This window comes from Lasioglossum baleicum, chromosome 6, assembly GCF_051020765.1.
Source record: "Lasioglossum baleicum chromosome 6, iyLasBale1, whole genome shotgun sequence".
Classification (NCBI taxonomy): domain Eukaryota; kingdom Metazoa; phylum Arthropoda; class Insecta; order Hymenoptera; family Halictidae; genus Lasioglossum; species Lasioglossum baleicum.
In genome coordinates this window covers 8,388,447-8,412,883 of record NC_134934.1, presented here as the reverse complement: position 1 = coordinate 8,412,883, position 24,437 = coordinate 8,388,447, and the positions used below count along the sequence as shown (strand labels likewise).

General features: G+C 39.0%; 1 protein-coding gene across 19 annotated transcripts in view; it reads right to left on the bottom strand.

The window, feature by feature from the left end:
* Positions 1-23,922, bottom strand: part of Oatp26f (Organic anion transporting polypeptide 26F) — a 48,484-nt gene extending 24,562 nt beyond the window's left edge. Inside the window, exons 1-3 of one of the 19 annotated variants that reach the window (XM_076424903.1) lie at positions 3,509-4,494; positions 2,496-2,565; positions 221-594 (exon numbers count right to left, since the gene is read on the bottom strand). In XM_076424903.1, the coding sequence (XP_076281018.1) occupies positions 221-244 (24 nt within the window). In that variant the 5' untranslated portion in view covers positions 245-594; positions 2,496-2,565; positions 3,509-4,494. Of the gene's footprint in view, positions 1-220; positions 4,495-19,513; positions 19,566-19,647; positions 19,664-22,157 lie in introns of those variants that run through there. The other 18 variants (XM_076424911.1, XM_076424905.1, XM_076424907.1 and 15 more) reach the window with 18 other exon arrangements.
* Positions 23,923-24,437: the final 515 nt, after the last annotated feature.

Here is a 24,437-nt window from a genome sequence, read left to right as displayed (position 1 = left end):
AAATAAATTGAAAATGCTTGCACCACAGATTTCACATTGAGTACCTGATAAATGATTACAAGCTAATACCAACTGCATTTTCCAATAATCGATGACAAGATTAATTCGCAGGTGAATAATTCTTATAATATAGAATAATTCTGTATTTCCATGGATCAATGATCACAGACGAAACATCATTTAGAACAAATACCAGGTGAAACGTTCCGAAGAAACTTACGCCAAACGAAAGTTTGTCCCGCATCCTGCTCGCTCTTCAAAGCAGAGAATCGAATGAGAAAAGCAGAAGATTCCTCGAATTTCCACGTGACACTAGCGGTCCGACATCGATCGCGACATCCTCGACGAAACGCTGGTTTTTCGCGTTTTTCGACGCGCGATCGACGCGAGTTTTACAATTTCGCAAATGTTTTAAAACCACTCTTCCGAACAATCACTCTGCACTCTTCAAAACACGTCTAGTGTCGCTCTCCAGCAATTAAATGTTTCCGACATCACCAAACAATCAGTTTGTAAACCGTAAAAATCAGTCGTCCAGACTTCAATTAATTTAAACAAAGGAGACATTACAGAGGACATTATGCAGCATTTTTCCTAATGATCATTTTCAATGTTTTTAATATGGAAACTGCAGATTTTCATGCAAATTTGTTTGTATTAAACGCAAAATGCCAGAGCCACATCGACATTTGTCTATTTTCTTAGTAGTTTTAATGAATTAAAAATAAAACAACAGTATTTTTAAATTCTTTAAAACGTTTTCACTATCTTGCATTTGATCTGATCTATCTTTTTTTGACCCACTACATCAGGCTCTCTCTTAATATCGATGCACATTCATTCGAAAGAAAACATTATTGTATTAAACCACAATGGATGATCACAAATTAAAACCACAATCCGAAAAACATACTTTTCGTTCATCCGATTAATAATACTGTTTGTAGTGTGGCCAAATATATTATATTTAGAACCTGTCAACATTAATTCCTCTATAAGATAAAAAATAATAAAATTCTAGGTGAATAACTAAAATTGCTCTTGCAATCGCGAAAGTGTTTATGTTGCATGAAGATCCGCAGTGATCGACAGTTGCTTCAGAAATAGCTGAAATATCATCGCGACCGGTTCGCAGACCATCCTGTACATTTTGGAGCAAGTATGTTGAGCATCAAATTCTAATCTAGCCTATTTAGCTTGAAATTCGTGGAACGTCGTTCCACGGATGTCAGGATCGCGAGGGAAAGCGGACGTCGCATCAGAAACGGAACTTCCGGCGCGCGGTCACGCTCAGTCGCCCCCGAGTGCCCAAAGAAAATGGAAGTAGAAGATTTTGCTGCTACTATTCTTTAGTAAACTTTCTCCATTCGACTACAATTTCTTCGAGGGACTAGCATCACGATTTCGAATCGTGTACGATTAAACATTCACTTCGGGCGAGGTCATCGACCGATCCTCCTGGATCTCCGATCCTTTTGTCTCCCCGATTGCTACTTTCGCTCTACAGGGTGCTTTCTATTATGTGGGATCCACTCTAGCCCTTACATCAATGACCAAATTGGGTTACCATGGGTTCGGCGACAACTCATTTGACCGACACTATTTTGACTCGACATTGTGAAATGGTCGGCAAATAATTTGAAGTTATGCCATTATATAGTCAGTATTCAATATTCATCCTTAATAAAAATTTAGTGATTATTCATTAGTCATTACGCTCAAATACTTATGTAGTAATTACTCATAGTCACGCTCAAGTATTTACTTAGTCATTAATTATTAGTCACTTTTGTAGAGCGCTTATGAAGTTATTAGTCAATAATCATAATTGTGACTATAGCGTTTGCCCAACTCTGGTTCGGATGATCGAGGTGCTACTATGTCGTGAATTGAACGAGCGAATATGCTGCGAATTGTGTCATGTTTGGACGTATTTTTAACAGAAAAACGTGACAAAAATGTTTCAATAATAAATAATTCAAAGCGGAAACGTTTTGCCATTGACAAATTAAGAGGAATATAGGATATAGGTGTGTCCTATTTGACCTTGTTTCAAAGTCAAAGCCACTTTTGTGTTTCAATAACCCATGATAAAAGAACTGAAAAGATAGTCTTCATAGAAAATGATCATCCTTTATTTCAAACGTTCTATGGTATGATCATTTTGAGCATCTTCCGTCGAGAGAAGAATGACTAAAACTCCAAATTGGCTATTGATTATTGAAACACAAAAGTGACTAGAACTTTGAAACGAGGTCAAACAGGACACGTGTTGATATGGACATTTTCCAACACCCTGTATATTTCTTGTGGCCCCCGCACAATCTATCGCCGCGTCTAATTTCGTTACGCCTGTAACACGATTTATCGCTAGACTTCGGATTTTACGCGCTTATACCCGCCACGATTGTCTGCTACTCGGTGCAATAACACGCTTAACCCTTAACCCGAGCTGAGACTCCGCGAAACTTTCTGATAGGATGATAATGCTATACCTGTTACTAGCAGAGTTTTACTGGCGTCACTCGTTTCATTATACTGGCTACGTTAGCTTCGATGCCCTAGCTTGGGGAAAGTTTTCAAACGTTACGTTCAAGGAAAGAGATTAGTGTATATTGCGGATCGTTTCATTAGTTTCGGGCTAGTCGGACGTGTTGGTTTTAATCATGCTTAGCAACGGGTGAGAAGATTAAATTTTGCCAGAGTCTTCCTGTACAGTGATGTTAATTGGAGCTACACGGACTCCCATTAATATTCCGACGTTCTAAAAAAAAACGATAACTTTGTTGATATTGGACTATGCGATTTGAACTTTTTCGAGAAGCTGGAGCAATTAGATTACTGCAGTATATGAAAAGAAATTTTTTCAAAAACTGCATTTGGTTGGAAATGTAGAGAGAATACTAAAAGTTGCATTTTTCAACTTTCTGATGCGGGCCTATATTTTTATAAAAATACGTCTTGTAGATCTGTGTCAATTATATGCATCGCGAAAGTTACATCGAAATCGGTTGATGCGGAGAAAAACGACAGACATTCAAAGATGTAAGAATCCTTCGATTTATTCATGAAAAATTGTAATTTTGACCTTCTTTAACCATTTGTAGCTCGTTGCAACGTCAACCGATTTTCACGAAATTTTCAGGATACGTTTAATTGATACAGATCTACGAAAAGTGTTTCTTAAATTTTCCACATAATCCCACATGAAAAAGTTGCAAAATACAAATCTTAATATTTTCTCTGGAATTTCGACAAGTTTTAATTTTCATCATAAATATTTTTACGTTGTACAGCAAACCAATTATTCAATTATGAAAAAATTGTCCAATTATGAAAAAGTTATCGTCTTTTTAAGAGTGTCCGAATATTAGTGGAAGTCACTGTACAGACTTATTCTTATCAGTGATTTTCATCAGTTCATCAGAAATAAGAATCTCGAGAAAAGAAGAACAAAAAGTCGAAGTATATACAAGTTTAGCAAAACAGTCCCAATTGTATTTTATACATTCACGGACTCTCGATGACCAGTGCTCATCAGCCTTACGCTCTTCAAGGTCCTCCGGATCCGCGCGCGTCAAGATCGCAGGACGACGAACGATCCACGAGCACCGCCGCGCATCGTATAAATCCTTCAGCGGTTGCTATCGTTCCCCAAGCGAGCACGCACCGGTGAAATACACACGGCTATCACGGGACTTATAATTTTCACGGGGATCTATAATTCTCCCGCGCCACCGGCTGGATCGTGACAAGTCACCCGATCTCGACGATCATTCGCACTGAACCGGACGATGATCAGGATCGAGGACATCCTTAAACCACAACACTGTTACCGCTCATCGAACGAACAAAAACGTGCCGCAACTCTCTAGTATCGTTGATCTCGAAACACTTTATGTGTGATATTATTTTTATTGACGTGTGAGAATGGAAGGACGAGAGAGAAAGACTGTGTACAGCAACGAGAATGAAATTCGGGATAAATTATTCGGTTTAATATTTATTTAACCGATTCAGTCCCCTGCTCTCACAACACAAGTTATCGACACGTGAGCCAGAAGTTTAGTTACTTTTAACTGAAGTTTAGTTGCTCTTGATAGAGATTGCTCCCGAGCAGTGTCACTTTGGAGCGAATTTTCAAGTTTAGTTTTTTTTGGCGGAATTTTTACTCTCGAGCAGTGTCACTTTCGAGTCAATTGTTTAGGTTTAGTTATTCTCGATAAAAGTCATTCTGCAGCACTTTGGGATCAATTTTCACCACAGATCGATCACCGATTGATCCCGTTCGGGACACCAGACTTTGTGTAAACGATGTTGAGGATCGATAGATCGATTATGTCGATCTGCGCGACGGCCTGCACCGACTGAGGCCGCGTGTCACATGCGACTGAGGATCGCGAGCTCGTGCTCGCAGAGTTTTCCCCGCGAGTTAAAACGCCGTATATGCTACCACCGCCGCTACTCTGCCACGACAGACATCCTCGGTCCTTCTCGCACCTCTGCGACCAATCCAGTCTCTCCAATCGGCTCCCTCTCTCTCTCCGTCTCGGGACCACAGCCACTGTTACTTTCTCTCTCTCTCTCTCTCTCTCTTTCCCTCTTTCGCTCTGGTTCTCTCTCTTTCTCGCCTCTTTAGCCCCCTTCCTGCAACCCCAATCTCGTTCCCTCTCTCGTCGATCCGTTTCTCTGTCGCTTGCTACCCCGACCAACCCCCCAAGCAGCCCCGTGCCAACAACACACCGTAAACCGCCCCTACTAGCTGTTGCTTCGGCCAACAACCGAAAAAACGAGGTTCGCCGCGTCCGATAAGTCTCATTAATTCGCGTTAATCGCGGCGATGCGATTAAACGCTTTCCCCGTACATTTTTTCCAACCCCGATATGCTGGTATTTTAATCGCAAAGTTGGGAACGTTGTTAACTTTGTAGTACACACTCAAATTGACGGAATAAGAGCTGAACGCTAGGACCAGTTCTGTCCAAATGAAGGATTTCGGATTCTTTATTTTATAATCTTCGAGATTGCTACGATATTTTCGAGAATGCTTACACATAGGCAGACGTAGGCGTAGACAGACATTTCAAGACATAAACAGACATTTTTAGATACAGTAGGACCTCGATTAACTGGCTTGATCGGAATTTTTGGTCCCTGATTTTTAGATATAGACAGACATTTAGATTAGATTAGATACAGACATCAACAACATCATCGAATCCAGCGCTGAAGCGACATTTCACACCAAAGCGAAATCTACCTAGCGGTATAATTACTAACAAATTATAATAATAATTCGAGAAATGTTATGTATCCGAAATTTGGAGTTTAAAATATACTTTGTTTATTTCTATTCAAACAAATAAAATATCAAATCATTTATTTAAAAAATTACCCAACTTCGATATCTACATTTCAATTCCATGATCAAAATCACATAGAATATTAAGAAATCCTCAATTACCCGAACCGAAGCCGGTGAATGCAGGTAGGTTCAAGACTGCGTTGTATCTCTATTCTAATCATTTAAATTAAATTTCAATTAAACCATACAATCTATAATACGTCCACCTTAAAAATCAAAGCAAAAACTAGCGTGATCTATTCACTCGCAACGAAAAAGATAAAGATATAGCTGCTCCATTACTGGTTGTTCGCGATTCATAATTTACAGCGAGAATGTCGGTTAGCAATTACGCGTACACCCAGTATACAAAGTTCCACGACCATTTGTCAAACAGAGAGATCATCAACGGTGCATCGTTTTCGGCCGCGTGACGTAAATTGCCTTTCTCGGGCGAGCACGGAGTTTCCTGTTTTGACCGTGGCAAAACAAGCGGTCGCGCAAACTGAACTAAAGGGATAAAGGTGCGAGACTACCACCCCCGCAACCATCACCCAGAAACGAAGGAGAGAACCGATACCCGGAGTCCCGAAGCTATTTTCCAGCTTGGCCCTGTAACGAGTTTCTTAATGCCTCGTATCGAGAAATGCATTTGTCTTCCGGCGACCCCGTTATGCTGCGTGTCAACTTGAGGGTTTACGAGAGGTTACAAGCTTTCACCCGAAAAAATAGTCAAATTGATTGAAGTCAAGAGTACATCTGATTACCAGACTGCGGATTTAATGTATTCATGATAAAAATGGATTAACCAAATTGTAAAGGTGTTGGAAAAACTTGTTAAAATTATTGGGAAGATTTGTTAAAATTATTGAGAAGAGAAATACATTTTCATACGAGTTTCATTTCGGACAATCTCGATTTATACAATATAATTCATTTATTTTTCAGAAGAATTTGCAGATTTATCTATCTAGCAGAAGAATTTGCAAAACAAAAATTGTCTCCATTAATTGTAATGGTTTTAACATATTTTATGCACAAATATGCATAAAATCCACAGTCTACTCATTACAAACAGATTCAATTTATGTAACTTACATCTAAAAACATTTATCTCTGAAAAGTTGAACAAATCGGCAAGCTTTTATATCCGATCACCAAACAAATATTAGTCCGATAAGAACCTTGTTCAACGATGAGTGGATCCTCGCGTGGATACGTAGCATTAGCACAAAACGTCTGCAGCATGTACCGACGCTATTCGCGGATGGTTCGACAGCGTTTCCGCGTTCGATGCTAATGTAAACGGGAAACGAAAGATAAGAGCTCGCGAAGGAGACAGAGAAGGTGAGAGAGAAGGGCGACGACAATGGAAGAAATATTTTATAAGGACTTCCGGTGTCCCGCGAAAATTCTCATATTTCAAGACGAGGTAGGTCAGGCCCGGTATCAACCCGCGCAGGACGTGTTTCGAATTTATGACGGTAATAACGTAAGTATGCAGACTCGAAAAGTTCCGAATAAATCATCCCGATGATATTGGTGGTTACGGAGACCTGTAGGGTTGGGTCATGGCTGACGCAACCACAGGAGGTCGATAGGGAAGTTCTAATATAGCGCGATACCTGATAAACACAAAGCAAAAATAGCAAATTCGGACTGCTCACGATTACCATCTTTGTGCACAATACCGTAATTCAATCGCATCCTCTCCGAGGAAATAAAAAGTCGGACCAATACTGTGCGCATAAGATCGCACGACTGTAATGAACACTTTTATGGCGATTGAACGCTTGTCTTTTTCTTGCTCTGTTTCTCGTGAATAGCGTTTCACCTCGGAGCGTGGCGGATCAGACTCATTCACTGTCCAGCAATTGTGTACGCGGTGCGCCTAAAGATGTAAGAATTGTTCATTTTTGTAGCACCATTTCGTGATGCATCTTGCAGACAAAAAGTATTCGAACTCCAAATTTTCTATTTTTGACATTGACATTTAAATTTTAATAATTTCCTTAAAAAGGAATTGTACAGTTAATAAATCTAGATTCAGTTTAAACCCTGAAGCCTTCTCTTTTGCAATCTGTTGTTTATTTTCTTCATGATCATGCATGGTGCGGATGGTGAAAAATTGAAGACATGTTTTCTGTGAAACGTTATGGAAACGTTGGAAAAAATTATTTCTGACCTAATCCACCCTTGTGTGATGTTCGCCATCACGTACGTAGATAATTAACGTGAAATAAATTCTGAAAAATTGTCAAATTTTCCAGCGTTTACACAGGAATGCGCTGTTAAGGGGGGCCGTTTAGGTGAAGTGCATTTGGAATTCCTTCGACTGCACCGCGCTTGCACCGGAACGATAACGAGCCGAGGCCCGACGTAATTAAAGTCTTCGCTATCTTTAGGGCCTCTTCCTCTGGCAGATACACTGAATTGTTTATACCGGCGGCGTTTTCTCAAATATCCACTTGCCGACTTGACGCCCACACGGCTGCATCTGTGACCGCGTTTCGAGAGGAAGAGGGCAGCCCGTCTGGCGATGCCAAGGAGATGGCTCGAGGGTCAAGGAATATACATTCAAATGGCTGTGTCTCATACATTATGAATCGTTCTTTCTTTCATTTATTAAAAAAATTCCGTTCTCGCCAGGGGAGCTTGTATTCCACGCTCGAAGGGCTGATGCAGCGTGAAAACCAAGAAAACGGGATCCTCGAGCTTTATTAAAAAAAAACAAGTAGAGCTTTCGATAAGAAATACGATTTTTTCTCACAGAATTCTCCTGGTCAAGTTTTAGTTAAGTTTGTGTACAATTTATTTAGAAAACATAAGATTGTATAAATTATTATACAGCGGATTTGATGCATTTATGACAAAAATGAGTAGGTGCAATTTAAAACAGTAAAACATTAGAAGAATTGAGAAATACTTTTACATAATACTGAGCCTAGTGAACATTAAAAAAGGTAAATAAATTTCTATTTCATTCCAGTTTGTTGCAATTCGAGTAGAAAATTTTTATTTTGCAAAAAGATCCGCTGTCTAATAATTATATATTATATTATATAAAATTGTACGACAGCGAAGAGGGAAGTCCTCGTCGTATACAATAAATAATTAGACAGCGGATCTTTATGCGAAATAAAGATTATCCGCATTAATTGCAAGAAGCAGGAACAAAGTAAAAACTTCTTTTTAATCTTTTTAATCTTTCTATTCATGCAAACTGCACCTAACCATTTTTTTCAAAAATGCATAAAATCCGCGGTCTACAACTGATAAATATGGAAATAAATGTCTATTTTCTCGAGCAACACTTTTATCCCAGTGTTGAACGGAATTAATTAACTTATTCGTACCGCTATTGCTCTATTTAAGAATGATGAAATGTTAAGATTGCAAAGTAGCTCCCACGGTGAACGATTAAACCGATTTCACTGTTTTATATCTCTCCTAATATTAACCGTCTTTGTCCGCAATATCAATTTCAAGCATGACAAGTTGCTTCTCGATTGTTACCTCTTTCCCCATTTAAAGCGGGACAGAGACGCCGAGGTTATCCGATACGACACTTATTACATTGTCAGTTTCCTTTTTAGTTAAAAGGAGGATCCCATTTATTCTCAAACATTGTTCCGCGATGCTCCGGGCAAACAACGAATATTCTTATCGAGGCACAGATAAGGTCTAGTCATTTTGAAACCGCGACGGAATATAATCGAAACTGCAGTTTATTTAACGGTGCTCCTAACAATTAGTATCTGTGGCGTTACACAGACGACAGATATTTATTCGAATGCTGGACTTTCGATGGAATTTTAGAGTTTCAGGAGTTGCTGGCTACGGTATGCATTTCTAAAATTACTTCGTAATTTAGTAACATGAAAAAGTTCGTATTAAAAGTCCCAACCAATTAAAATGACGAAAAGGATTTATTATAGTACAAACTCTGAATAAATACAATCTTGTCATTTTTATAAGGCAGTACATATACTAGTCCCTTTTAATGTTCCATAGGTTCAGTGTAAATAATTAATTGTTTTAATGCAAAATCGTCAGCTTATGCAAGCATTGTGATGCGGTTTATCGAAATATTAGAACCGCGCAAGAAATATCGTAAGTGTCATCTGAATGTTCACTCAGAGGACCAAAAATTTTCAACTTTCCGGAATATAATATTATACAAAATTCAACGAAAAAATGATAAAACTTTATATTCTAGTGCGAGGAATCCAAGTTTCGATGTGCGGAGTTCGTTCATTTAAAAGTTATACGCGAGTACAGTTGCTCGATTTCAAGCTCGTTTGAGAGGTTAGAATGCTGCCATATTGGTTTCCACTGTTTCCAGACATAGAAGCGGGTATGTTGTAGTGAGTGGATCGGCTGGATCTGCGTTAGGTTTTGGATTCCTCGCACTAGAATTTATAAGTTTTATCTTTCCTTCATCGAATTGTTTGAAAATTTTTTGGTCGCCTGAGTAAAAGTTTAACCCAAGTGTCATTTCACACCGATAGCTCGTCTTCGCAATCAAAGAACCTGAAGAACCTAGCGTAATTGCGACCGCGGAAAATCTCATGGCGAAACGCAACGAGACGAAAATCATTTCATCTGAACCGACGGCTGATGCTAAAAATATAAAAAAAAGTGAAGGGATTGTCACAAAAGCCTGGCTTAAACGCGTGGCCGGGGAGTTCGCGGGGAAGATGAGCAAACAAAGCGGGCTGGTCCGCTGAAGGCGTTCGCGAGCAGACAAATTAAATGTCGCGTTCATTAAACGGACATTCAGAAATGATTTGTTTGACGAGTGTCGGGCCGCTTCGAGGATTGGCAACAAAATGTCGCGGAGGAAACAAACGGGAGAAAAGGGAGCCAGGAAAAGAGAGAGAGAGAGAGAGAGAGAGAGAGGGAGGGAGATACAAAAAGAGAAAAGAAAAACAGGATAATAAAATACGCAATATACGGGGCGCATCGAGGCACAATGGCGCGACGTGTGCCCGGGTTCGTTTGCCTAACGCAAACGCGGATCATGCGCTTGAAAAGCGGAGAGGGATAAATACCCTTTCGGGCAGACCGATGCAGCACACGTTCCTGCCGGCCACGCGACCGCCTCGACATAAATTTCGTGGATTTAATAAAGATCCATGGCTGCTGGTTTTCGGGGGACCTCTGCCGCCGTCTTTCCTCGCGCCGAAACGGTTTTCGAGAGGCCACGAACGGAGAATTAATTTTGAGAGCGGGAACGAATTATTTAACACTGCTCCAGGCAAAATGTATTTGATCAGTCAAATTAATCGTCTTTCATTATAATTACAAGTACAGTATCGACGCAATAATATGTGAAACAGATGTGCACGATATTTGTCAACAACATTTTATCACATGTTTATGGCAAGGATAGATAGAGGTATAATGTAAAATAGTGAAAAAGTTAATAAATGAATTCAAGTGGAATGATTAAATAAGGAAAAAACTTTCTATTTAGTTCGTACTTTATTCCATCTAAGAATTGATCGTTTTAATGCAAAATCGTCAACTTATGCAAATTTTTCTAACATGATTCCCATAGAATCGAGGGTGTATTAAATGCTTCGAATTTTTATAGCGTAATAAGTGTAATAAATGTACGACCGGTGAATCAATCTACGGTAACAGCATCCCGTAAATTCATCGCGAGCGAAATTGTGTCGATTAGGTTTGTTCGACGCCAATGGGGAGGGTTAAACAACGGCGCGTGTCGCGGCCCTACATCCGTGGGTGGCCCATCCTGAATGTTTAGAGGAAGTTTTCAATAATTTCCTATTGAATTTATTAACACCTACGCGCGCGCGTCTCTCTTTCAGGGACACGCCGTGCTCGAGAAAGAAAAATATTGTCTCGGCGACATCTCGCACTGTTTTACATCTGCATGTCAATAAATCCACGCGCGTCACGTGTCGTGCCGGCTTAATTCCACCGTGAAATCCGGCGGACTTAAGGGAGCACACGCACCGGCGAGGTCCAGAAAAATCGATCACAATTTCATGTATTTTTAAACCCCTGTGCATTAAGAATGTACACCTCCATTCAGAACGAAATAAAAATTTATAAAAGAAGCTCTAAATATGTATAATCACGTATGCAGTCGTAAAAACATTCATCAATCACATTATTCAAATTAGTGTATATTTCTCAATTTTCTTGCCAACAACTCCCTACTATTTTAAGAGTTTCATTTGACTTCAGAGGACAGTTCCTCGACTGCTACTTATTTTAAGCAATTTTGTTTACTAATTATATTAAATATTACTCAAACTTTCTTTGACTTATTATTATTTGTGGAACTTATATATATTTGTTTTTAAGTAAAAAAATAAGACAATTAAATAAATAAAGGAAGAACCAAATACATATAAAAACCCGTTTTATTTACATTTCTCTTTCTTCGATGTCGAGTCACACTCGACAAAGGAGTGCGAAGGGTTAGTGTAGTGTGGCTTGCAGTAAATAAACGATTCTAGTTTCTTTCAAACGAAATTAATTAAAATAATAATATAATAATAATTTACTAGGGAATGTAGGAGAAAGAAGAGCAAGATTTACTAGACTCATTATATTAGTCGCATCAGTCATTTTTGTTTTGCAGTAAATAAATCAATCTAGCTAAAATAATCCACGAACATTAACGAAGGACGAAAACACAATTTAGATGATTTAGATGATTTAGATGATTTAGAAGATGAACGGAAAAAAGCTGATCAGATGTTAATAAGAAATGAAAATGGAAGTTCCATTTTTTCCACGACCAAATGCTAAGAAACAGCAAATTAATTCCGCTGTTTGGACAGATTTAAGCCAGGCAGTAAGCTCCTTCTTACGGGCTCGTGATAAATCAAGAGAATCGGGGTTGGAGGTTCGAAGTGGTTGTAGGACAACCATAATCGGAAGGGACGGTCGGGCAACAATCCGTTCGGCTGTTGGTGGTCGTCGGGAGGGTTTCGAGCGACGAAGACGATAAAAGGAGGAACGGAAGAGGAGACAGAATTTCGAGGGCGAACGTCACGTCTCTGAAAAAGCGAGGCCGGTGTTTCTTCGGCCGGGAAATCCTCGGCAGGACGCAGAAACGTGACGGCATAAAAGAATGCAGGAATATCGAACGTGACGGAACGGCGTACAAAGGTCTTTTGAGACTCGTTTTCATTTCGAACTGGAGCGGAGCGGGGGCTGGCAGAGGCGAAAGGGAGAGAGGCAGGAACGAGAACGGTGGAACGAAAGAAGTGCAAAAATGTATTCCATTACGACTGCGTGCAAGAATATCGCCCTGGCTAGGTCCTCTTCCCGAGTCACTCTGCACTCGACGACCGCCGCCGCGCCGAGAAATCCTTTACACGCCGCTCCACCGCCATTTACACCGGTCCCTGATCTATTCCGGCTGAGAAAAAGCGACATTTGTCGTCTCGAATGCGTACACGTACATACACACGCCGATACACCGTAGACGGAAACTTTCCGACCACTTAAACGGCTCCGGCAATTCGTGGATTAACGATAGACGCGACGCACAGTGCGCTGAAAGATCGTTGTCTGGACAAAATTCCATTATTCGAACATTACAAGTGACGCGAAAAATTGTCCCAGACGAAAGTTGTGGGAGATGGAAGAGAGTATACCGTAATTGTATTTGTCTGACATTGCTGTAACCTTGAAATGCTCTGTAGAGATTGCAATTGAGATTTTTAGTGGAACCTGTACATTTTATTACGTATTGTTGAAGAGTTCACCGAGGCGCTTTCAAAACACTAGAATACTTGTAAACTAGAGCACACTATCTTACGCACGTCCACAGTTTACGGAAAACTTTGGACAAATCCAAATTTTATATTCAGAAGCCAGTTTAGAAATTTTTGATATTTTTATTTCTCTTTGATACCTACTATAGAGGCACATCATCGACCACTTTAATAGTTTCGCGCGTTCTATTTAACCTTTTACTACTCTCGCTGAACAATCGTTGATGAGCAAATACACTTTTCAGCTCCACAAGATTCTAATTGCATATTTCAGTCGAAACTAATTACAGCCAAAGGCCGAGCACTTTTTGCAGCCACCCGGAAATCGAATTCGACTCTTGGAACAGTCATTAACTCAGCCGGGCGAAATTTGATCGAAAATCGCTTCCGCCGGAAACGGGCCAACAAAAACAACGATTCGACGCGACCGCGTGACGAGCAACTGGCCAACTTATTCACCCAATCGCTAATTACGGTTTCAATTAGCTGGCTTCGTGATTCGCGTAATGACACCATAATGGCGGCGGACGGCCTATTGTTCTTCAACGGTGGATTCGCGCGCTGCAACAAGATCTTGGTCACAGCTTCTGTGACGGATTTTGTTTATTTAAATTTTCTATACGACATTATGTCAACAACATTTACGATTTATTTTTATTAGTGAAATTGAATGAGTGTCTGCGAGAAGTGCCTCTGTCAGATTTTTTTAATATCACAGGAGCGCAATTAGGAATTAGTTTGCTTTAACATTTAGTAAAACAAACCGTAAAAAAAGTCTTGCAATTTTCACTTTTCCAAATGGGAAAAGAGCCTACCTCATTTTCAGTTTGTTTTCATTATTGCAATTCACGTGTAAGTTCATAGTTGCGCTCCTATAAAATTTAAAAAACTCGGCATAGGATTAGAAAGATTACACTTACTATCACAAGAGATACATATACATATGTATACAGTACTTTTAAACAATTTTGTGATCGCGTTATACGGGAGTCTACTGTAGATTTTTATATTCTTGGATGATCGCTATCCATTTTTCTATTTAATAAAAACCGTGTACCAGTCATCGAACGCAAAGCATCTTTGCAAGACAACATTATCATAAGAACAACTTCCCATCGAAGTGACGCGAAATCGGCGAGTGTACACTTCGGTGAGCCAAAGTTTCGCAATCCCCAAGCATCGCTCCTGCGCTGGAGTTATCCAGGAGCCGATGACTGCCGTGTATCTACACAGACGGTCAAATTCCTAACGACTCCATTCAGAAGTAACTCGATTTGCGGGCGGCATAAAGCGGCAACGTCAAACAGCTTGTTAATCCAGATTAAACGACGACGCCCGGACCGGGAAACGGCGTTTCTCGCAAAACCGGCTGCCAATTATTTAGCCGGTCGTTTCTCGTGAATTGCTCGTCCACATAGTCCCTCTTCCCCACCCTCGTTCGTCGTTTCCCCAGCACCCCTTGCATTTCGACGATCCTCTGTCGTTTCATCGGCCAGCACACGACTGACAAATGCTGCAACGAGACTCTCTCCCTCGCTCCTCTCTCTCTCTCTCCTTTTATTTCTCGCTAGGTACAATAGTCAGAGCTCTCGCTACTTGTCGTTGCTCCTTTCAAAGGAAAACTCCGATCGCAAAAAAAAAGCCGAGAGAAAACCAGCACACCGAAACTGGCCTCGCGCGCGGCCCGATTGATTGGAATTTTGCGGTCGATCGTGATTAATGAGCGCCACCCTCTCTCGAGCATCTCTCGTTTTTTTTCTCCCTGCCCTTTTGTATTTTATTGTCCGTTTTGTTTCATTCTTTTTTGGATTTTTTTCCCTGTTGGATCCCTCTCCTCTCCTTTTTGTCTCTTTCTATGTCGCGGCTGCTAACGGGCCACTCTTTTTCCCCTTTGTGAAGGAGGAATTCGACGGAATTCAGAGAGTGTCTCTCTGTTTTGGTGCAGGAACGCGCGCGAATCCAACTACGATTCATGGCGAGGGAGAATGAAGCCTGGTTCATTGAGAATTAAGGGTCGTATTGATGGGGGATGCAGGCCTGCGGCTTGGTTGTGTTTTCGCCGGTACGCGATGGGAGTTTATATTGTCGAGAGGTCGTTCGCGTAAGACTGGATTCGGCTGAATGAAAGAGGACTCTTGTTACCGAGCCTCGAGAGCTGGCCCGCCTTTCGGACGGGCAAGTCGCCGATAAAGTGGTTCGCAAAGGGGAATTTCCAACTTTTTTTTGCTCAGTAATCCAAGTCTATTTTCAATCAATCTTTGCGCGAAGATTATGAGCAAACGCGGGTTAAACTTTCACTCAGGGGACCAGAACTTTTCAACTTTCGGAATGTAATATTATACAAAATTCGTCGAGAAAAAGAGAAAACTTTAAATTCTAGTGCGAGGAATCCAAGACCTACCCCAGAGATCCAGCGGATCCACTCACTACGTCATATCCGCTCCTATGTCTGGGAACCAACATGGCAGCGTTCTAACCTCTCTCAAACGAGCTTGAAATCGAGCAACTTTACTCGTGTATAACTTTTAAACGATTGAACTCCGCACATCGAAACTTGGATTCCTCGCACTAGAATTTAAAGTTTTATCATTTTTTCGTTGAATTTTGTATAATATTATATTCCGAAAAGTTGAAAACTTTTGGTCCGCTGAGTGAACATTCAGCTGACATTTACGATATTTCTTGTGCGGTTCTAATATTTCGATAATAATTTTGTATTAAAACAATTAATTATTTACACTGAACCTATGGAACATTAAAGGGACTAGTATATGTACTGCCTTATAAAAATGACAAGATTGTATTTATTCAGAGTTTGTACTATACTAAATCCTTTCCGTCATTTTAATTGGTTGGGACTTTCAATACGAATTTTTTCATTTGACTAAATCACGCAGTAATTTTATAAATGCATACCGTAGCCAGCAACGCCTGAAACTCCAAAATTCCATCGAAAGTCCAGCATTCGAATAAATATCCGTCGTCTGTGTAACGCCGGAGATACTAATTGTTAGGTGCACTTCTTTGGTCCCCTGAGTGAACGTTCAGCCAACACAGATGTATTATCGTCTTGGGTGCAGCAGCGCGCGTGTGCTCCTTTATACTTTGTGTACGCTTCCATTGTAAACTTACAAAATGCACAATCCAATTACAAGCTTCACAGAACACAGGGACAACAATTTTTGAAATTTTATAAGTCGACAGATTTTTCGCAATCGAGCAGTTCCTGTTCGAAACAAAGGGGCCACATAGGATCCAGACGTTGCGCGTGAAAGTCGATGATTAGACTGTCAGCGACGGAGGCGGTTGAATGGCAACGTATTCCGTATAAAACGGGATCATTCGCCGGAGGGATATTCGTTCCGATGACTGGCGGACAGCGCTAAATTCGAACCTGGCTTGCCGGGAAACGTTCCCGCGGAATATGGGACGAGGAAAATTTCGAGTGATCCACATATTTTTCGAGGAGGGGACCACTATGTTCTCCGTTCATCGGGCACTCTTTTCCTCTTTTTCGTCCCCTTTCTCCGGGCCATTGTTATCGTTCGGTTCGGCGGTATCAGCGGCGAACACGAGCCAGACAGTTTCGCAGAACCGTTCGTTCTGAATGGTGGTGGTCGTGCGCGGTTAATGCCTGCGGGCCACGATTGTGTTGCAATTACGAGGAGTAGCGGTTGCGCCATCATGAAGATGTCGAAGAGAAAAATAATGGCTGGAAAGAAACGGGGGCTGGGCGAACGAAGGTTCGCATTGTCGAAATTAATGGGCCGCGACCGGAAGTCTGCGGGAACCACCGAAATTGTTTCAACCATCGAAATTTGATTCCTCTGCGGCGATTACGCTCCTGGACAGAATGCACGTGCTATCTACGGTCTCTAGAAGACTACGTAGAATTTCCGAATGGAACCATATGCAAAGATTGTTCTCGTCTGTGTTTCATCCAAAATGTCCAAAGTGATTTGTATGCAAAAAAATGTATAAAAAAAAACTTTTAAAAACCACGCTTATATTAAAATGCACTAAAAAGAAGAAAATAATTTTTTGTAGACATTAGTGACTACAAATAAAAGCGTGGAGCGCTAAACTATATTGACGTAATCTCCGTGGGCGTTCTATGCTTTTATTTATTGTCACTAATGTCTATAAAAATTATTTTCTCCTTTTTAGTGCATTTTAACATAAGCGTGGTTTTTAAAAAGTTTTTTTAAACGGAAGTATTTAAAAAATAGTTAAGAGGTTCCTGATATTCTGTTTTTCTAGCAGCGTCGCATATCAGACTAGAATTTGTTATATTATTTTGTTTAGAAAATATACAAGCTGCAACAATACTACCGCCATTGACTAACGAGTTAATATACTTTGGCCTGAATCAATCAGTGAAAGATAATTCGTAGAAGAGTGCATCCTTCGATCGTTGACTGACCACGCGTGCAAAACCGCATCTCGAAATTGCAATTGGATTGAATTTGTCTGCATCGACCGCGACCCCACAACCACGGAAATTGAGCTATTATCGAAACATTGGCTCTAGAAACAATGCAATAGTATTTTCATCGGTATTTCGCATTTGTCTGCTAATTGTCTACTAATTAGTAAATTGATCTCTGATCTTTCTTCACTCTTATTTTTCGTCGTATCTCCTACACAGGTTCGAACTAAAGTTATTCTTCGCGTAAATTGTAAAGTAATACCGATGGGTAGAGATAAGATGTTGAATAACGCCCGAGCATAATTTCGGGAAAGTTTAGGGGGAAAATTGCAAGCGGTTGCCCGCGGAATGATACGTGTGCGGAAGTTGGCAAGTTTAAAAGACTGCTTACGTGCCTCTTTCTCTTTCTCTCTCTCTCTCTCACCCCCGAGGAACCCGTCGCAGATTTCCTTTATCCTTTTCCATTCTTAAGCCCGAGGTTCATTTTAATCTCTCGACTGATAAGCCGAAAGTTTTACCAACGAAGCAATGCCAGCATTCTTTCATACTATCCCGTAAGAATAAACAACAGCAATATCTGAGAGTGTTTTATCTATCCCCGCAGCGTTTTACTTTACTTCCGTTCAAGTTTTCCTAAAAGTCTACGAGGCATTCTTAAGACTGCTATTACCCTACTTTATGATAGTCTCTCTTGAACGAAGACACTCATTTTCTTCTTCATGAACTGTATGCAAGATGTCCGTCAAGTAGACTGCGGGTTTTATGCATTTATGACAAAAATTATAGAAGATTACATGCGAACAGTAAACACATTTAAAGAATTTTAGAATACTGTTGTATCTTACAATTAATACAAACAATTTTTATTTTGCTTCATTCGTAGTCTACTCATACGAAAAAGTACTATGTACGCATAATAGAGAGAAAATTTTCTGTGATCGATTTAACAACGCGTTAAATCGTGATTTAACAACTTCTGATAAATGTACGTTTACAATTGGAACATTTGGAAAATAGGAAATCCAAAATCCATTTTTCTATTGAGTTGAAAAATGTCTCCAAGTAAGACTGCGGTTGTTTAAATGCATGATTTTGTTGCCACGTCGATTAAAAATATTTAAGACACTTCGAACATGAAAAATACTTTGAACTATTGTACTAATCAAACTATTTGATCGCTTTTAATTAACTGAAATCAAGCCTCCGTTTGTCAGAGTGTCTTCATTGTTTCTCAAGAAACAATCGAAGATTGCTTCTAAAGGGACAAGGGATCGAGTGAACAGGGACCAACTGATTCGAACGCTTAAATTGCTTCCACGATATTGTCTCGTTTGTTTGAGATTCAATTACCTTGATTTTGACTCCTTGAAGGAGTACGGCTTTATATTTATACAATAGAAAATCACTGAATTCGGTGACACGTTCGTTCTCATACAGATGCACAAACTCGGTTTCAAAAGATTATTATATTGAAAAATTAACTTCATATAATCTGACATGCCGTAACGTTACTTAATTAATTTAGTTCACAATGAATCTGATTTGCAAGCATAAAATATTTCAGTACCATAAATACAACAATACTTACAAGGGAAGGACCCTAAGTGTCAGACTTCGATTTTGATCATTTTTATGAGATGATGGTATATGGATCCCTAATTATGTATGCAAAATATTAGCTGTAGTTACTCAATAGTTTTAAAGATATAAACAATTAAAGTTTCATACCTTATAAGCAGGTTGCATGATTCACAGGTATGAAACTTTAATTGTTTGTATCTTTAAAACTATTGAATAACTACGCCTAACATTTTGCATACATAATTACTTAATTAGGGATCCATATACCATCAGCTCACAAAAAATTATCAAAATCGAAGTCGGACACTTGGGGTCCTTCCCTTGTTAGTGTAATCATAAAGGTGATTGTTAATATTCATTAATTGAACTAGTTTAAAAAATTAGTTTATATACTCACAGTGTGCTCGGGTGTGTCATAAGCAAGGTTGTCAACGCCAGCCATGATGCTTCTGAAAAATAATCACAAATAAATAATCACAGTTTCGAAGTAATATCTTTACAGATAAGAGATAAGAGTTTACTGTATTTCACTTTTATTATTTTCTACCGATTTATTGTTAAATCCTCTAGACAAGATTGTCACAGCATCTGCACCAGCAAAGTGAATCCAATGCATTCTTCAAACCGTAAGATTATCGTCGAGTGCGAACGAACCGTAATACAGTTGATATAACAATCATACTAACAAGGTAATAGATGCCCCGATTAAATTAGTATGCACGACGTTGTGGAATGTCTTCGGGCATACCGTCTTCGGATGAAATTGAAAGCTTTTCATTCTCCGAAAGCAAAGTTTAAAAGAACCACTTCGAAACGACGAAAAATTAACATTTTTTATGACAAAACACTGCACACAATAAACAAACATTTAATTTCATAATCTAAGAAATATCTACAAAATGGAAAAATCCAAGAATTTTATCCGCATTATAAATTTTAAATTGAAAAATCTTATTCTGTATATTAAAACATGTGCAATGTGGATGAATTGTACAATATAATGTCATGCTCGATTTACTACAACCATTCATGAAGTTAGACAGTTTTGTTTGATTTCAGTTTCTTCAAGTTTATAAAAATGCACAAGAACTTTGACAGACCAGTTATGTTCGATGCAACAATCTATAAGTGGTGCCTACACATTTCGTTAAAAAATGCATACCTAAAAAAGGAGTTTCCTATTATGGTAACAAGTTGTACTTATAGTAGTCGATAATCAGACCGCAAAACAAGGCAATAAGCACGAAACTTTCACTATTGTCGACATCTTTAAGTATTCATTGCGACGTCTAGCAAGAATACGATGATACACACGTTGCAATTATACGTATCAAACGGTGAACGAACCAGCGAGAGTTACGTTTTCTGACTTGAACCTATAATTCCTTTTCAACTTTAATTGTACGTTCCGCGTACATTGCACATATGCAATCGCGGTGCATGTTTCCAGGTCGAGTGTTCTTTTTCTCGGTGTGTGTACTCTGTGCTGTACTGTATCATGCAACATGAACATACATCTTCTATGCAAATCCTGTTTAATGATAACGTATTGTTTCGTTAGCCAGTTATTACCTGGAACAATCTAGAAACCCAACTAACAAACCTATAAATAAAATTGCAACCCCTGATTTTAATTTTCTTGAACACTTCAACATTTTATATTTACACTCCATATTCATGGAACAAATATTGACCTGAAACAATCTGGAAAACCAACAAATGTTATAATTTCATTTATATTCCACCAATTTTTATTTTGTCCAATATTTAAACGTAAATTCTATTTTGTGCATGTATTCTGGATATTCATGGAATAAGTATTTATATAGAAATCAATAAAATAAAAGCTTTACAATTAGAATAGTAAATTCTACAATTTTAAAATATTTACTCTGTTCAATTTTATTTGTTGCAATTTAATCTAGAAAGTGAATTTCTGCAGTCTAACAACAAAAATTAAATAGCATATAAGCAAATATTTGCACTAACAAATGTTCCCTCTGTTTAATGTTAATTCTGGCAATTTAATCCACAACAGAAAAGTCTGCAGTCTACCAACAAAATTTCAATAATGTACAACCCACAAATTTGCAAGAGTCTGCTAACAAAATTTAAACAGTATACAAAAAACTGTTTGCATTGCACAAACAAGTAGACCACTTCAAAGACGATGCTTAATTAAAACGATTCCCGTGTAACAATTTCATTATTCTTGATTATATGATAATGTTTCGCCGCCGTTTCATCTTCATTTGTAGAGTCGACGCCACTCTCAACGAACCACAAACACGCTTTTGACAGTGATATTACCTCCGACGATATTAAACCCATCGTCACACGAAATGATTTACCATTATCGGTCGATGTTTTAAAATTTGAATCCTCGGGCTCGGGGAAAATTCGCATACGTGCTTTATCGCGAACTGTTAACACCATTCGCAGTGCAGGACGCTCTGCTGACAGGACGTTTTATTTATCTTCACACATTGCGCGTTATCCTTGCTGCGACACTGTTTTACGATTAGGCAGACGTGACACATGGTCAAAACTGACTTCCTAGATGTATCTGTGGACTCTGCATTACCCTATGATTGTTTAACTATGTCAATAGTCCGTGTCCGAGCTTTCGTTTCTGATCATTCTTGCGAAATTACTTTGGAACATTTCTGTTGAGCACTTTGAAATATTTATTTTTTGATTTATTTAAAAAATAATAATAATTTACAAATATTTATCGTGATACGAAGCTTGTATTAGTAGAACCATAATTTTGTTCTTTATTTTAGACATTTCTAGACCACTTCGATATTGGAAATTAGAGTACACTGCAGATTTTTAAATAAATTATGATATTGATGAAAATTGATGATATTTTTACTTTATTAATATCTCACAAGGAATCTTTTGGTCAACGCGAATATTTACCAAAAGGAAACTTAAAATGTTAAAATAGTAAAGCGATTTGTCGATTTGTCAAATAGAAAGCTGGTCACACAACCGTGGTAAGTTTCGCGTGAAACTAGTTTAAACTGAACGCTTACCAGAATCGGTAGTTGGTTTCAAGAAACTTCAGCGATCAAAGGCCTATCCACGCAGGTGACATCGTGCAAGATTCGATCCGCTCGCTTGTCGTTGCTGAAGAACACTGTATAGCCTCATAGCTTGTGCTCCTTGAATTTTCAGGGTGCTCGTTAAGGCGGCAGGCAAATGTGACTGAAATTTCCGCGGCGATGCTTAATTATAGCACACGCCCGCCACGAGCAGATTGCCTCGTTAATTAATTCGCGTCCGTTACGTTTCCTCTTCTTTTACCACCGGTGATACTGTTAATTAACCGGGCACGACACCAAGACGCCTCGTAATTGGTGGGCCTCGGCCGCGAACGTTGAACACTCGTCTTTCGAAGCGAGTTAATTGTTCCGACGATTGTCCCACTGTCCCGGGAAGAATTTCAAATTTTTCTATGTTCTCTCCCGCCGTTATACCGCTATCTTGTTTCACTGCGGTGCCGTCGACTTCGCTCTTCGATTCTTTGTCTTCGTTTCTTTTTATTTTGAATTTGTTTCTGCCAATTTAGTCCAAGTATTTTGAATGCACAGTTAAATTTAAATGAATCAAATACTTTTATATCTTCTGCGCTTCGTCAAATATTTAGCTTCTATTTTCCTTCATCGTGCAGAAGTTGCTTTTTTGCGAACTTAAACAGTCACATGAATACGAATAATTATTAATATTTATTATTAAATAATTTGGAGGCTATATTATTTTCTCCTCTAAATTAAGGTTTTTATATCTCATTTTATTTTTGGTACCTTCAGTCCATACGTTTCACAGAAAATTCTTAACGTACTCGTGTTATCTATTCTCGAAAATGGAACACTTGGTAACCATAGACGATGCCTCGTGTTTCGATTGACGAATTACTATAATCTCCGTCGATATGGAAAGCCGATATCATAACTCCGATCGATGGAAATGATCGAGACTATAACTGATTCGAAAAGTCTATGCATTTTGGATTTTACTCTGTTCCTCAATCGGTGTTCAATGTTTAAGGTTCCAATGACCTTCCGCATGAATTCGAAACTATGAAATACATTACGAAGAAAAATAAATTGTTTAATTCACTCCGGTTCGTTGCGATGCAGATGGAAAATGGTTATATTGCATAAAAATCGGCAGTTCGAATTTCTTTTAAATGTTACTCGAGAGGCAGAAGCACTGTTTCACGAAGAACAATTGGGCACCGTTGTTTAATATACACTTCCACAGGTTGTAAACCGTAACACAGTAACTTCGAATTGTTTATTCATATTCTTAATGCTATAGAATCCTCGTTTAAGGTAATTGGAAAGTAGTGTACAGCCTCGAAGAAGACGGCGCGGGGCGCTACGTTTTCACACGGAACTGACTATTTAAGGGTGAGGGTCACGGGAGCAATCGATTATGATGCTTCACAACTCTCCACTGCTCTAGATCAACAACAGGTTAGGCCACATCGTAAACATGCAGATGCAAAAAAATGTCGGTCCTTCCTCTCGTTCACTATTTTAATATTCTGTTCCTTTCGTTCTACTATTTAAAGTTCGAGTCAGAATTACATAAAACGTATAACTGGACTGTACTTTAAATTTGCGAGAAACATTATAATAGATTTAGTGTACACCAATAAATTAATGTTTCCACAACTTTTTTAATATCGTTATAGAACTATCGGTCTATTACGCACATTATAATTAAATAAACTACCGCTTCGAATTAGCACTCGATCTTATACCGAACATGCTGAGTGCATCCCACAGACTAACTAAAGTCGGTAACTGGCAATGAGACAGTCGAGACCGTTTGCGTAAGCGCATACAATCCTTGACAGTTTCGAGATAATAATACAGCACGCGATTAACGTGATTTACGGAAGATAGCTTTTACCTGTTCGAACAAACGTCACAACACAAATATTACGATGTAATATTGTTTAACAAATGTTAAACAACGTAATCTTGTTTCTTAAAATAATCCTGATCAATAAGTAGTAGCGTATCTTTATGCAAAATGAAATTTTCCTACCCGAATTGCAACAATCTGGGATGAAATAGACATTTATTTTCTTTCTGAATATGTGTTTAGTAAAGGAGGTATTTTTCGCGATCGCACTATTTTTGAAAGAATGGTAATTATTTTTCTCGGCGCACAGGTTCGATCAATTTCTACACTAAAATGAATATAGCTTGAGGGGCATGAAACATTATAGTCCGGGTTCGAACCAAATAACGCTTCCGATTCGGGTTTGAATCAGCAAGATGCCAAATGCTATTTTATTG